The sequence below is a fragment of the Hippopotamus amphibius genome, chromosome 6 (genome assembly GCF_030028045.1).
Source record: "Hippopotamus amphibius kiboko isolate mHipAmp2 chromosome 6, mHipAmp2.hap2, whole genome shotgun sequence".
Lineage (NCBI taxonomy): Eukaryota > Metazoa > Chordata > Mammalia > Artiodactyla > Hippopotamidae > Hippopotamus > Hippopotamus amphibius.
The window spans coordinates 130,246,808-130,262,110 of NC_080191.1; the positions used below are offsets into that span (position 1 = coordinate 130,246,808).

At 36.8% G+C, this 15,303-nt stretch overlaps 2 protein-coding genes across 2 annotated transcripts in view; one reads left to right on the top strand and one right to left on the bottom strand.

The window, feature by feature from the left end:
• Positions 1 to 15,303, top strand: part of MED12L (mediator complex subunit 12L) — a 329,018-nt gene that overhangs the window by 112,149 nt on the left and 201,566 nt on the right. Inside the window, exons 15-16 of the mRNA XM_057737852.1 lie at positions 7 to 221; positions 2,439 to 2,615. Coding sequence (XP_057593835.1) covers positions 7 to 221; positions 2,439 to 2,615 — 392 coding nt within the window. The remainder of the gene's footprint in view (positions 1 to 6; positions 222 to 2,438; positions 2,616 to 15,303) is intronic.
• GPR171 (G protein-coupled receptor 171) lies at positions 6,130 to 7,645 on the bottom strand. The gene has a single exon (XM_057737859.1). It carries the CDS (start codon positions 7,628 to 7,630, stop codon positions 6,671 to 6,673), a length of 960 nt encoding a protein of 319 aa, XP_057593842.1. The 5' UTR covers positions 7,631 to 7,645; the 3' UTR covers positions 6,130 to 6,670.

Sequence of the window (15,303 nt, forward strand, 5' to 3'; positions counted from 1 at the left end):
GTGCAGCGGATCCAAACAGTGAATGTGAAAAGGTAGAATTTGTGAACCTGGTGCTGCTCTTCTGTGAGTTCATCCGGCATGACGTCTTCTCCCATGATGCCTACATGTGCACCCTCATCTCTCGAGGAGACCTGTCCGTCACTGCCTCCACTCGGCCCCGGTCCCCAGCAGGAGAAAATGTAGATGAGCACTACCCAAAGGACCATGATGTGAAAATGGAGGTATGGCCCTGGGAGGGGTGCCTCACACCCTGCAAATTAAACTCTGCAGGGGAACCACTTTCAGAAGGATTATGTGGTGGTGGAAGGGTGATTGCTTTTCAGTTATATTCTCTTGTTTCACAGCTCATTTCTCTCTGCTCCTCACTCACACAAAAATTTTGGATTATAATTTTTATCTTCTAGAATTTTCTTTTGGATACACTAAAACTCTTAATGAAAAGATTTGACAGGCTATCACATTTTTCATTGTATTGGAATTATGCACTTCCAATTTTTCGTATTTCTAATCTCCAGTTTTCCTTTAATGTTGAGCCTCAAAATTGGACTTGTTTTGGCCCTAATATCCTGGTTGTTTTCATTCTAAGGAGCATCTTTTCTACAATGTATCATTCATTACTTATATCACTCTTTTATACATATGTTTTAGTCATAACACATCATATTTTCATTTCAATTAATTAAAAATTTAATCTCTATCTCAAATGTTGTAGAATTGCTCTTTTCAACAAATTATGCTGAGTATGACTTTATAATTTTCTGCCAATTTCTGATATTTTGGACATTGTTCCAGATACTTATGGAACTTTTCAAGGCAAAAAACATGAAGTTGGTGATGGGAAATAGTAGAAAATGGTGAGAGACTGTGACAATTTCTTAAAAATAAAGCCTCATATTAGCTCTGTAAGAGTTTAAGCATATAGATTATGATATTTTAAAAAGAGTGGCTATACTTGTAATTTAAAAACCTGCCATTAGAAGTGCACACATGGGTTTACAGTTTGTACTCCTGAGATTTTTAAAAAGTATTTCTTTAATGTAAATACTTTTATTTCTAAATTTGTCCACAGTAGAAGTTAAAAAGAGTGAAAGATAAAGTTACTTTACCTGTTTATGCTTTTTCTATGTTTCTGCTTTTTCTTTTCTATTTTTGGACATCAAGTTATATCTTAAATATACTGTTAGATTTTTCTTACTAAGGCAAGTTGGTGAGCGACTAGGAATAGCCCCAAGAAGGAAATTATGACCAGTTTGTTTTTAATCAGGAAGTTTGTGTACCTTTCCCTTAAAATATCACAGAAGTTAAATCTTTTTCATCATGAGGACAAAGAATGTGACTTTGTCAAGCAATGTATGTCTTAACTTCCTTTTCTTTTTTGAGAAAAAAGACACTAAGGGGAAAGGGGACATAAGACAGTTTAAAATGTCACTGTCATGTTTCAGCCTCAGCTTCTTAATGAACTACAGAATTTACAATGTGACTTTCTTTCTCTGGCAATTATCAGGAACAGACTATTATGGCGCATATGGGCATTGACTCAGGAACTACTAATATTTTTGATGAAGTAGACAAGAATGACTTTAAACCTGACTTTGGTTCGGAATTTCCAGTAGGTTCAACCTTCAAATTCTTATTGACCGTTAACCCCGCCGCCCCTCCTGTGCCCTCAACTGTCTCCATCCTTTTGCCCTTTGCCCCGTATGCTAGAATGACCGGTGTACTTGTAATGTGAATGTCATCCTCTTGCATTCCACCCCAGGCCACAGTTATTGCATGCACTTGTCTCATTTCAGCTCATCCTCAGTTTTGGCTGCATTGCCTCCTTTTGTAAATTATAACACTTCCATCCTCCTGGTTGTTCATTTAGAGAGCATTATCTCTCAGGAATACACGAATGTCGTTTTATCAGGGCAGCCCATGTTGGTTTGCTGTATGTGTGTTCAACTTCTAAATAATAGCTTTCTTGGTTCTGGACTTGTTAGACATTCCTCTACTTTATCTTGGTATAATTACAGTGGGTTCTTCTTTAGGGAATCTCAGTGTGTAACTAACTCTTTATGAAAACACATGCTGGTTGGGGTACAGACTGAAACCTTTATATCTGCTGTTTATGAACTTTATTAGTGAATTATTTTTGTGTATATGTTTTTGTAGGAAATGTAGCCCTATGAGGAAAACACTTACCTATAAGTCTGATTTTATCTCTGGTCCTCCAGGAAATGTAGCTGTGCACATTTCTTATGTATGTGTGGTTGTCATTGTCATTTTCTCATCTTCAGAATCGGGGAATGATGCTGGAAATTAACACAGTTTAGTGTTTTGCTCAGTGGTTAAATAAGGAAGGGATATGGTGTGAGTGTCTTGTGTGTTTGAAGTTCTGTGTTTTGGTTTTGCTCTCTTTCATTTACAATCTCCAACATTTGTTTTACATGACTTAGATTTTTTCTCCCATGCCTGGAGAGACCTGTGAGAATGCCAATCCTTCCTTGGGCAGAAGAATGTCAGTTCATGGTGAAAAGCTGCTGAAGAGAGAAAAACCGAGGGAGTTAATTTTTCCATCTAATTATGACCTCCTACGACACCTGCAGTATGCAACCCATTTTCCCATACCTCTGGTAAGTCACTACTTGTCAGCTGGCAACCTGATTATTTGATTGTAGGGTCACTGACTTTTGATTATTCAGCTTCTTGCCTGCACCCTACATTTGATAGCAGGTGAGTTTTTACATTCGCGACTTCTTGTGTTATTACTCTCATCGTGTAGCTTATGTGCTTATGTAGGCCAGATTTGTGGTGTGATACTACTGGCTGGCTAGATTTCACAGAATTTTCTGTATTAGTATCCTTTTATTAAGAGCATCTGAGTCACTGCAAATGATGTCTGAATGTGTTTTGCTTCTTCAGTTTGAAACTCAGTGAGAAGCTTTTATGTGCGCTGTATTGTGGTAGGTACTTTTGGTATTATGTAGATGAGTAAGAATTTTGGGGCACAGAAAAGATGAATAAGATAGGAGGGAGACAGAAGTCTGTAAAATGACAAGCACCAAAATAAGTGTAATAATCAAGTAAAAACCCAAGTTTCCACTGGAAGGTGGACCATTTGACATTCCTGGCTCTCTTCCACTCTCAAAGAATAAATATTGGGGTGAGGAGAGCATCTGGTTGAGAAATTGGTTAAGGCTTCATAGAAGAGGTTGTATATGAGATGGACTTGGATTTTGACCTGTTGACTTTAAGAATTAGATAGCACATGAGAAATAGTTGCCAGGAAATTTAGCGTTTGAGTAATCACAAGTGATGTGCTTTATTCTGAAGGGAAACAAGATGAGTTTCTTGATATTTGCAACGAAAATTGAGCCAAAATTTGTAAATTTTTTTTTTTTTAATTCTTAGTTTCCCTATCTTTTCCCCTGGACTTTTAAGTATAATTTCAGTGAGTCTTTTTTTTTTTTTTTTTTTCATTGAAGTCTATTATTACTATTATTTTAACAGGAATGTAATTGTGAGGTACATATTATGTTATTTCCTGGATATCTTTGAGGAGTTTAGATCTCTAAGCTAAATATTTTCTTGAATTTGTTTTTTTTTTTGGTTATTTTTGAATATCCTCTGAAGTGACTTTCAAATTCACTCTACCCATGTATTCTTTCTTGTTACAGTTGAGAACCCCTTGTTAATTTCTCTATGTCCAGGACTATATCACAAGGAGACAGAATTTTTTCTTGTTCATCACTGGCTGAATATATCAGTATTTTTCAGCTGCTACCTGTAGGCATCACTCATTTTCCACATAATGGAAAAACTTCACAGTTTACTTAGGGCAGCAGAAAAAGTAGCCTGATATTTTAGAGATGTATCCTGAAAAATTCATGGGTGAACTATCACAATGTCTGTGATTTGTTTTAAAATAGTCAGAGGCAAAAAGACTCCATATTGAAGTCTGGAGTTGAGTTAATAGTAATGCACCTGTGTTAATTTCCTAGTTTTGACAAATGTATTGTGGTATTGAAGGCATTAACTTTAGGGCAAACTAGCTGAACAGTATGTGGGAACTCTCTGTACTATCTTTATACCTTTTCTGTAAATTTTAAGTTATTCCAAAATCAGAAGTTTACTTAAAAACAAAAAAGGACTGGGGAAATGAAGCAAATCTGGCAAAAAGTTGAAAATGGTTCAGATTGGTTGAGGGTTCTGTGCTCTTCTCTTGGGTGAGCAGCACTTGCGGGTCACCCTCGCACACGTGTGGGTGTGAGAGCAGGGGGCTGCCCAAGCATGGACTTCTTTCTTCTGTTGTTCACGTGACCTTTGGTGACACAGTTGTTCCCAGCACTTAGTGTTCTCAAGACTGTCCCCTTCCTTAGAGGAAAGAGTATGAATATTCCCAGTGACTAAGTCTCATAACGTGTTATGACACAGTTCAACTGTTATGTGCAATTGTAAAAGAACTGCTAGAAAAGTGATGTTGTAGGGTACAATTTTTTAATAGCCTTCTCTCACCAATTGTCCAGAAGTCCCTTTACTGTGTGTGTAATTTAGAAAAAGCCATCAGAAAAGGGGAAATAAAAGTATATGCTAATAAAACAGTGACGTTAGGAATGCTGTAGTGAGTCTGATTCTCTTCCTTAATAAAAAGGGAAAACTTGACTAGCCTATCATGCATGTGAGGAGAATGTAAGAATATGATTTAAGAAAAAAAAGAAGTCCCACCCCTCCTTTGTCTCTAATATGTAGCTTTAGTGAGTGAAGGCCAAGGAGAGAAGACTAAAAGGGGACTTGACCAAAAGATTCAGGAAAGTAAACTAGTTTCATATATGCTCTTATATGAATGCCTTGATCTGCTCATCAGTAAAAACATGTCCTTAGACTTCCAGCAAGCACAGATTCTAGCATCTAGGCCTTCTACCAGCTGGTACCACAGGTGAGTCATTTAGACGCTGTCCGTGTCAGGTATGTGATGCTGACTGGGGTTGCATTAGCACTAGCCAGCTGGAGTTTGTCCAGTACCTGCCATGATATAAGTGAAATAGGCACTTTCTTTTGTGCATTTTCTCATTTACTATTCTCTTCAAACTCAGAGAATATATTGTAAAATTGCAGACAGGAGTCGTCTAGAGTTCAAGCTTTAGAAAATAGTTCTCAGTGCAGAGCTAAAAAATGAGGCTGGAATCAAACTTGTTTTGTTAGCTTCCAGGAACACCATTTCTTTCTTTCTTTTCTTTTTCTTCCCCCCCAATCGTTTGAGATCTTTTATTTATTTTTATTGATGTAACATGGATTTATAACATTATATAAATTTCACGTGTACATTATATTTCTACTTCTGTATCCCCTCCAGCATGCTTACCACCCAAAATTTAGTTTCCCTCTGTCACCATACAGTTGATCCCCTTTACCCATTTTATCCTCCTCCCCAGCCTTCCCCTCTGGTAACCACCACTCTGCTCTCTGTGTCTATGTGTTTGGTTTTATTTGAGGAAAGCCATTTCTTAATCATTGCAGCTAATGCAAATGCATTACCAGTTGTTTTAACGTGAGCTTTTACTATTGAAACGAAAAAAAAAAATACAAAGTCTTGTGCATGCTTGACTAAACTTTTTAGTCTTCTTTTCCCTACATAAGTCTTTTATTTAATACAATCTATTGAATCCTTTCTGCATTATTGGCATTTGAGAGAATTTGATCAACGGGTTGGGATCCTGAAAGTAGAGTCACCCATTCTTTAAACTGCTGGCCTTACACCGGGTCAGACGCATCTTCAGGATCTGGGTGGCAGCCATCAGCTCAGCACATGCTGCATTTCTAACAAGGTCTTGCTGTGTGGAGTCGGCATGTCTATTTTAAGACAATTTGACTGGTGCTATTTTTCCACACCTTTGATATGAGTTCCAAAACAGTAGTTTTAGCAGTTAGTATAGTTTAACAACTCCCTTTTGAAAATGTTATGGGGTCTGTTTCCTACTGCTACAAAATAAAAATAAGAAATCACTGGATTTGTCATTACTAACAGTAGAAAATCTTTATTTGTAACCTACAGGTAGAATATAAGGATACATTAAAAACTATCCATATATTTCCAAGCTTTTTTAGAAGTAAAAAATTTTAAGCCACTGTGGTAGGACCCAATGTGGTGTTAAAAATTGGAGTACTGAGCTAAAAGATTACCATTTGTGAGGTGATGGATTAAAACTAAATCAGGCACAGGTGGTTTCATGTAAAAAATCATCTGGCCTATTTTTTTTTTTTTTTTTTTAAGTGACCGGAAGGGTTTTAAATCGTGTTGCTGAAGGGCTTTCTGGCACTTTACAGAGAGAGATTGTTTTGCATATTTCTATCAGGAAGTCATTTCCAGGCCTTTAAATGAATACCTTAAGAATACTTCAGAGTCTGTGTCAGAGAGCTCGTTTAGATTTCAGGGATATTGCAGGGTTTATATTGGTTCAGTAAGGCTTTTCAGTTTCTTGTTTTTTTGTACAAACATTTGGGTTAAGGAGCATTAACAACCACAAGAGTACTGCTTGACTTGCATTTACAAACAGGGTTTCTCAAGAAACCACATTTGCTAGCCACATTTTTTACCTAACGGAGGCTCTTTTTCTCCTCCTTCCCAGTAGTTTTGTACACTTAATTGTCCAGTAAGGCAAGAATGATAGCCTGAAAAAAATCCCATATTTTATGCATTGCTTTCGTAACTTGATTTTTCTTTCTGAGCCTTGGTCTCCTTATTGGAAGCAAACGTCTCAGTGACCTTTAAGCGGAAAGCTTTTGAGAGATGATAGTACAGGATCGGATCAAAACACAGGTTGGACACAGCCAGGAGCAGTGTGGCCTCTTTGGCTTTGAAAAGTGAGATCCTTGTGGAGCAGTCAGATATGACCTCTGTCTGGCTCAGGGTGTATGGGATTCGGACAGCGTGATAAGGAACAAAGCATATGATATAGCCTGTAGTCACCAAAAGTATGTTGATGAGAGCTTTTTTCACATGTGGATAATTTTCATTATCTTTGTTTCTTTGAAGTTGCCGAATTACAAGGCAGTTGGCTATTAAGATAATGGCCGAGAAATTTAAAAATATTGCTACACATATGAAGTTTGTCAGCAAGTGCCAGTTTCTTCCAAACTCCTTTTTGAATTCCATGCAACCCACGTTGGGCTTTTCCTGGATGTCTTTGATGGGAATTATCATGTTTGGCACCATTATAAGAAGGACCATTAGCCACACAACAGTCGATATCATTTTGGCAAATCCAGGTTCTTGTATTCGATAAATCTTGCAGCTGTGTGTCAGCTGAAGACAGCGATCAATGCTAACAAATGCCAAGAAGATGATTGATAAGTACATATTAATGTAGATGAGGCAGGCTGTTACTTGGCAGTGGAATATCTTCAGCTTCCAGGGTGCCACGCCCAAGTCTACAATGATTTTCACTGGTAATGCCAGAGTAAGCAGGAAGTCGGCTGTAAGCAAGTTAATTAAGTATATGCTTACACACCTGTGATTTGAGTTTTTCTGTGTGAAAGCCCAGGTTGCAAAACAGCTTCCAATAATTCCAACAAGGAAAACTAAATAAAAAAAATATGTGAATGGCTCCAGGTCTCTGTAAACTGGGCAGAAGGTAGAACTGTTTGTCATCTTGAGGGAAAGTAAGGATGACTCTGTCAAAAAAAAACCAAAACCAAAACGAAAAAGGAATCTGTTTAAAAAGAAAACAAAGGGGAGAGAAGGGAGGTTAGTAATTCAAATTAGAAATTATTTTCTTCAAACACAATTGCATTCACAAAACCACTGTCACAGTCTCTCTGCTTCTTAGAATTTTATTGGTGAGCTTGCTAGATCATGTGGACTGGTGGGAACATCTTAGATTATGAGGGAGCCTGGGTTTTCCATGGTCTGATTTTGTGATTTTGGGAAATCCCATGTAGGTTGCTTCTAGAAAGAATATTTTTGACTTCACACTTGTGCATTCTGATAACTCTTTTGTTACCAGTTGGTTGGACGTCAGTTTGCATAGGAGATAAGTGAACTGAAATTCTGAGAAACAGAGAAAGGAAACAAAAAACTTTGGTTGTGGCTGAGCCTGAAGAGCTCTTAATGAGGCTTTCTGTTTGCAGAGACTGATAGAACCCTTCATGCCAGAGGAACCTAGGCTGAGAGGAGAGGTGAGGAGGGACAGAAAATTGTACTAAAATCTAAAAGATTTTATCTAAAAAGTAGGCTCTTTATTGTGTAACCTACTAGAACATTTCCACAATCAGAATTTCATTTTTGTTTCTATGTTTAGCAGAAAAAGTTGTAGGATTAGAATCTTGTCTTGCCTTGATGCTCTAGATGCGTGATGGCACAGACCTGTGCTGTCCAGGTTGGTAGCCTGCAGCCGCATGTGACCATTAAGCCCTTGAAACGTGGCCAGTCCAAATTGATGTGTGCTGAATAGTACAAGTAGTAAAATTAGTTAGTAAAATATGTCATTAATTTTTATATTGAGCACATCTTGAAATGACATTTTTGACATGTTAGGTTAAATATATTAAAAAAATTAATTTAGCCCCCCCCCCCCTTTTTTCTTTTTTGCTTAAGTGTAGCTATGAGATAATTTTAAAGTACTTTTGTGGTTTCCTTTATATTTCTCTTAAGCAGTACTTGTATAGATGTTTCCTTGTCAGTTTTGGTGAGAAGCTTGACCAAGAATGTATTTTAAAGGCTTCTAGGGCAAGGATGTATGATCGTTGGTTACACGATTCTCAAAGAGAAGTTCAGTTATATGTATGTATATATATATATATATATATATATGTATATATATATATATGTGTGTGTGTGTGTGTGTGTGTGTGTGTGTGAAAACATCTAACTTTAATGCTTGAGGGTTTTTTCTTATTTCCTTATGGGTTTTGTGGCACTCAAGGCCAGAAGTATAAGACCTGCCCTTAGAACAGCTGTGATTATCACTGATGGTGACAAAACCTTGTCACATTCCCTTCAAATCTGGAACACTGGGTGATTTGTAGCGCAAGTTAAACAAACTCAGTGTCATTGATTCCCTTTGATCCAGTCTACTCAAATTCATGTTCTTAGGGCCACAGGTATTCTTCCTGGTGCTGCTTCCTGATAAGCACCTTCCTCATACATATTAAACACCTTCCTTCCTGTGTTTTAATGATCAGAGGATTGGTTTTGTGTTTTAGCAAGAAAAAAATTGATATGTGGCTTTTAAAAATAGCAAGTGGTATAGTGGTTACAAAGGTCAAACAAGCCCATTCTCTGAAACATCATTTTAAAAAACAAACAACTTCAGAAGCCTTTCTGAATCTTAATTCTTCTAATTATATAATGATCCATTGTGTACATCTTGGGGTGAAACAATATGCAAGTGGATGGATAAGGCAGATGTACCTAAAGCTTGCTAAATGAAAATGACATTTAAAGCAAACACTTCCTTTCCCTTTCCCCACCTGAGATAGGACTTTAGGGTCCATGAATAATACCATTCTGTACTAAACTCAGTGAAAGTAATCAAGCACGTACTTTGTGTCTGGCACTGTGCCAAGTACTTTACATGTACTTAATTAATCTTTCATTATTTATATCATGCAGCTGTTATTATCCCTGTTTTATAGATGAGAAAACTGAGGCACCATGAGGTTAAGTAACACTCAAGGTTATATAGCTGGTTATAGAGCCAGGATTCCCACCCAGACAGTCTGATCTCAAAAGCCGTGTTCAAAATCACTTCGAAACTCTGTCTCAATAATAATAATAGTAATGATGATGGTGATTATTATTATTTGAAGTAATCATTTTTATTGGAGTATATTTGATTTACAGTGTTATGTTAGTTTCTGCTGTACAGCAGAATGAATCAGTTATACATATATGTATATCCATTCTTTTTTAGATTCTATTCCCATATAGGTCATTACAGAGTATTGGGTAGAGTTCCCTGTGCTATACAGTAGGTTCTTATTAGTTACCTATTTTATATATAGTAGTGTGTATATGTCAATCCCAGTCTCCAAATTTATGCCCCCCCATCCCCCTTGGTAACCATAAGCTTTGTTTTCTGTATCTTTGAGTATTTCTGATTTGTAAATATGTTCATTTGCACTATATTTTTTTAGATTCCACATAGAAGTGGTATCATATGATATTTGTCTTTCTTGTTATTGTTATTATAGTAGCAAACCTTTACTAAGTGCTTACTACTGAAAGGAACTATAGTCTAAGCAATTTTCATGTAAAAGAGCAGGAATAAAATATTCATTCTTTCCCCTAAATACTAATAAATGACATTTAGGCTCCATAAGTGTTTTGCTGTTTCATTTTCCAATACATATATTTAAAAACCAAACCTAGGTTCCACCTTTTAAGCCTAAACCTCCTTTACTTTCAAAATTCCCGTGACCTAGTCCCTCCATATCATCCACACTGTCTTCCTCCCAACTCTCTAGGTTGGTGGCATCTCTACTGTTCTGGGAGCTTTTCCTTCCTGCCTTTATACTTTTCGTTTTGATACAGTTTGGGGGTCGTAGGATTCTAAGGATGGAGGGAACCTTTATTAATAGCATCTGGTCCAATCCTCAGATTTGAGGAGACTGAGGGCTGGCACTTGGGTGTTTGTCAAAGTTTCCTGGCTTATTACAGCAGGCTAGGATCTGACCTTGTACATCATTTTCCAGACTCTCTGCCTTTACTCTTCCCAGCTCCAATCCTGCCTATCCTAAATAACTGAAGGAAGCTCTTCAGGTCTGAAGTCTACTCTAGGCTTTACAGACTTCCTTATGACTTGACTTTTATTACTTTTTAAATTTATTTATTATTTTTTGGAGGGTACACCAAGTTCAATCATCTGTTTTTATACACATATCCCCATATTCCCTCCCTCCCTCAACTCCCCCCCCCCCCCGAGTCCCCCCCACCCTCTCCATCCCAGTCCTCTAAGGCATCTTCCATCCTCGAGTTGGACTCCCTTTGTTATACAACTTCCCACTGGCTACCTATTTAACAGTTGGTACTATATATATGTATGACTTGACTTGACTTTTAATAGTAACCATTTATTTGGTAGCTGGGCATTCCAAAATTCCTTTTGTTCTCTGTGTCAAAAGCTAGTGTTGGTATAGATGGTCCCTCATCTCCTGTCTTCGTTCATTGTTCCTTTACAGAGTGCTAGGATTTTGGCCTATGTTCTTATATTCAACATGTTACATTATAATAGTAACATATATATGTATATATATATATATAAGTGCCTCTATTGCTCATACAATTATCAGTGAAGTTGCATTTTACAGATGTGGTAAAGAGAAGGATTAGAGAATAATTCATTTTGATCAATAAATACACTGTGTAACTGGAACTGACCATATGTACCACCCATAGGTAATTTATTTAAAAATAATTACAGCAAAATATATAAACAGTTCATGCAGCTCAATATCAAAAAAACAAACAACCCAATCAAAAAATGGGCAGAAGACTAAATAGACACTTCTCCAAAGAAGACATACGGATGGCCAAGAGGCACATGAAAAGCTGCTCAACATCACTAATTATTAGAGAAATGCAAATCAAAACTACAATGAAGTATCACCTCACACCGGTTAGAAGGGGCATCATCAGAAAATCTATGAACAGTAAACGCTGAAGCGGGTGTGGAAAAAAGGGAAATCTCCTGCGCTGTTGGTGGGAATGTAAATTGATACAGCCACTATGGAGAACAGTATGGAGGGTCCTTGAAAAACTAAAAATAGGATTACCATATGACCCAGCAATCCCACTCCTGGGCATATACCCAGAGAACACCATCATTCAAAAAGACACATGCACTCCAGTGTTCATTGCAGCACTATTTACAATAGCCAGGACATGGAAGCAACCTAAACGTCCATCAACAGATGAATGGATAAAGAAGATGTGGTACATATATACAATGGAATACTGCTCAGCTGTAAAAAGGAATGAAATTGGGACATTTGTAGAGACAGGGATGGCCGTAGAGACTGTCATACAGAGTGAAGTGAGTCAGAAAGAGAAAAATAAATATCGTATATTAACACATATGTGCAGAATATAGAAAAATGGTACAAATCAACCAGTTTGCAAGGCAGAAATAGAGACACAGATGTAGAGAACAAACATGGACACCGAGTGGGGAAAGCGGGGAGGGTTGGGGGGGAATGAATTGGGAGATTGGGATTGCCATATATACATTACTAATAAGAAAAAAATATCAAATTGTATGCTTTAAATATATGCAGTTTATTATATGTCAATTGTATCTCAATAAAAGTTCATAAAGAAAAAAATAAAAATAATTGCAGTGTAATGATTCATTTGATAATGCTTGAGAGTCATGCAGTGCCTTGCGGTTGCTTTTCTTGAACCTCAGTCTAGACTGCAATGAAACACAAATCTCTTTATTTAAAATTTTTGGTCTTATCAATTAGAGGTTCAATTGTACTATAATAACATTCTGTGTTTTCTATTGTGAACTTGAAAACTAACTGCTTGGTGAATATTTTTTCAACCAATTATTAGCCTGTGGAAATCGGAGTTACCCAGATGTGTTCCAGCTAAATGAAGAAAAGATTTCAAGTGTCTCCTTTGTTTGAGAGTGCCCCTTGCTTTAGAAACTCATTAGATAACTCATTAGATGTTTTTTATGGAAGTCACACTGGAATTTTCTTGAAATTACCTATCGTAATGTTTGTAGAGACCTGTTGTGCCCTGTTGTGAAGACCTACAACATGGCCTTTATCCATCCAGTTATAAAATTGAGTTGCTGAATAGTTAAGCTTACCTATAAGGAAGTAGTAGTCAGTCTGGTCTGAATTAAGCTGTCTTTTTGAAAGGGATGGATGAGGTCATCAGGTAGAAGAAAATTACAGAGTAGTTCACAGTGAGAATCTATTTGGAGTTTGATAATTGGTGCCTTTTTGCACAGCAACCTTATTACATATTGGCATTTTCAACTTAACATGGTTTAAGCACTGAAAATCATAGATTTCCCTTCCATGGAAAGACATTTGCATATATTAAGTATTTAAAAAGACATACCTGGTGGTATATTCTCTGAGCCTCAGTAGGCCTTGCTCCAGGTCTTCAGAGAAGCATGAGCTGTTTGGCTAGCTACGGCAGTAGCAGCCCATTGCAGGACTGCTGGCTGCACTAAAAATTTCCTTTCCTTTTTGTGTGGTTTTAAAATGTTGCATATTGACGTAGATGAAACTGTGGTTTGCAAATAGCTTAACTGTATGAAAGTCTCAAGTTCTTTTCAAATTGTGTAAGCTTTCTTATACAATTCAGGTTCACCTGTTCTTTTAGAGGGATGATTTTTATTCGTCTGTTGTAATACCTAGGTTTTTTTTTTTTTTTTGAAAGCAGCGAAGATGTGTTTTTCATCATAATGAGTTTAAGGAACATCAGTTTTTTGTGACTTGAATGGTGTTATGAGTTAAACACATTAGGTGTTTAAGCAAAATTTCTTTAGTATACATACTGATACTCATCAGTCTTTCACAAGTACAATTTAAGAAAATTGTTGCAGTCTGGAGCCTGCTGAGACATCTGTTAACAAACAAAAAAGATGTGATTTAACAGAGTTTGGCGAAGTGTTATGTTTTATTTAGCTTTATTTTTTGTTCATTTTAGAAAAATCTGGAATAGAGGAAAATCCTTAATTAGAGAGAGATCACTGTTAACTTTTTTGGTACATATGTTTTAAAATTTTTCTATGAGTATACTCAAAAATGTTATTATGTTGTGCATACTGTTTTATAGTTTGTAATTTTTTTATTAAAAAAAAATTGGGTCTGTTTTTCTAAGATGAGAGTAAACCTGTGGTGTGCATTTGTCAGTTTGGCCCCAACAGCATAATGAATTGAGACAGGTATTTAGTGATTAATAGATTGAAAAGGGACCCTCCAGCGTACATTTAAATTGTTTGGGTAAATGTTCATTCTTCCTGTGGGGGAGTAAGTCTGCTGGTCCAAAGGTGCTTTGTAAGTGCAAAGCCGTTGCCTGATCCCTTAGGGTCTGGGTTTTTCTATTGCTTCATTGGCCTGGTGGGTACTTTGGTTTCATCTCCTTTTCTTCTAATAATTCTTAGTTTTCCAAATAATAAAGAAAAAAGTCAGAAGAAACCTCTCTAGAATCTAAAATGCATCTCTTTTGGTATTCACTTTTCAAAGGAAGAATCTCTCAAAAGTCTAACTGAGAACTGTCAAGCTGGAGGGAATTTAAGGAGGATCTAGGGAACTTTTGAAAGCAGTAATGTGTAAGGACGCTTATGATGACAGTGTCCATTTGTTTCATTGGTGTTCTTTCAAATTCAAGTAGTTATTCTTATTACTCTATTTAGCAGAATAGTTTTTACATATATTCAGTTATAAATTGGAGGAAAAAACCCCCAAATCTTTCTCAAATTTTGTGTTTTATTTTGGTTAGGAACCAATGTTAACTTTCATCATAATGGTGCTAGGAAATGCTCTTGTCTTTTAAGATTTGTGTACATCATTATTGGATAGAACCCACTTCTGTCCGCTTCAGAAAAGACACACTTGCAGACAGTCAAGTGAGCAGTTATGATCAGAGTTTATATTCACTGGGGGATGGAGAGGGTGAGATGGGAAGAATTTGGTGAGATGCAGTTGGCTGCCAGCTGAGTGGTGACTGTTTTTAAAATGATACGAAGGAACACTGGAATCAAAGGTTTTTTGGTAAAGTTTCTTTTTTCTTTTTTAGATAGGCATATTTATATGTGTACTTCCCTCTTCACTTTGGGGTATGGATAGAATTCAGAAATATATTCAACTGTTCTTAAAAATCTGCTATAGGCATAGTTTTTTTGTGTGTCTGGATTGCCAAGTGTAAAAGAGCTAAAGTCTCCCAGTTCTCAGTGTTCTATTTCCTTTTTGGAATGGTGAGAAACCCGTCTTTTAATAGTGAAACTGAATCATGTTCTTCCTTTTGAGAAGGAGCCTGAGGCAACGAGGTGTTTTGTGGAGGTTCTATTCACAGTGGAAACATGCTTTTCTTGGCTACCGTCTCTGTTGTTGTTTTTGTCTTTAACATAGGTTCCATTTGAATTTCCATAAGTCACTTCTTTCTCTTTCGTTTAGGGCAAATGTTTTTCAGTGGGTATTTTCTTAGCCTTCTAGGAAATTGCACATCATCACTAACCCAGTATTTCAGAGACCCAAGTGGGAAGAAGTGAGGGGAAGTTGTTTTTCCCTTACCTTGGTGGTGGCAGTACTTATTTTAAGAAAGGACATACTATTTACTTTAATGGATATTTTGTATATCTA

Excerpts from the sequence above, each read along its gene's own strand:
- GPR171 (XM_057737859.1), bottom strand. The coding sequence starts at position 7,630 with ATGACAAACAGTTCTACCTTCTGCCCAGTTTACAGAGACCTGGAGCCA.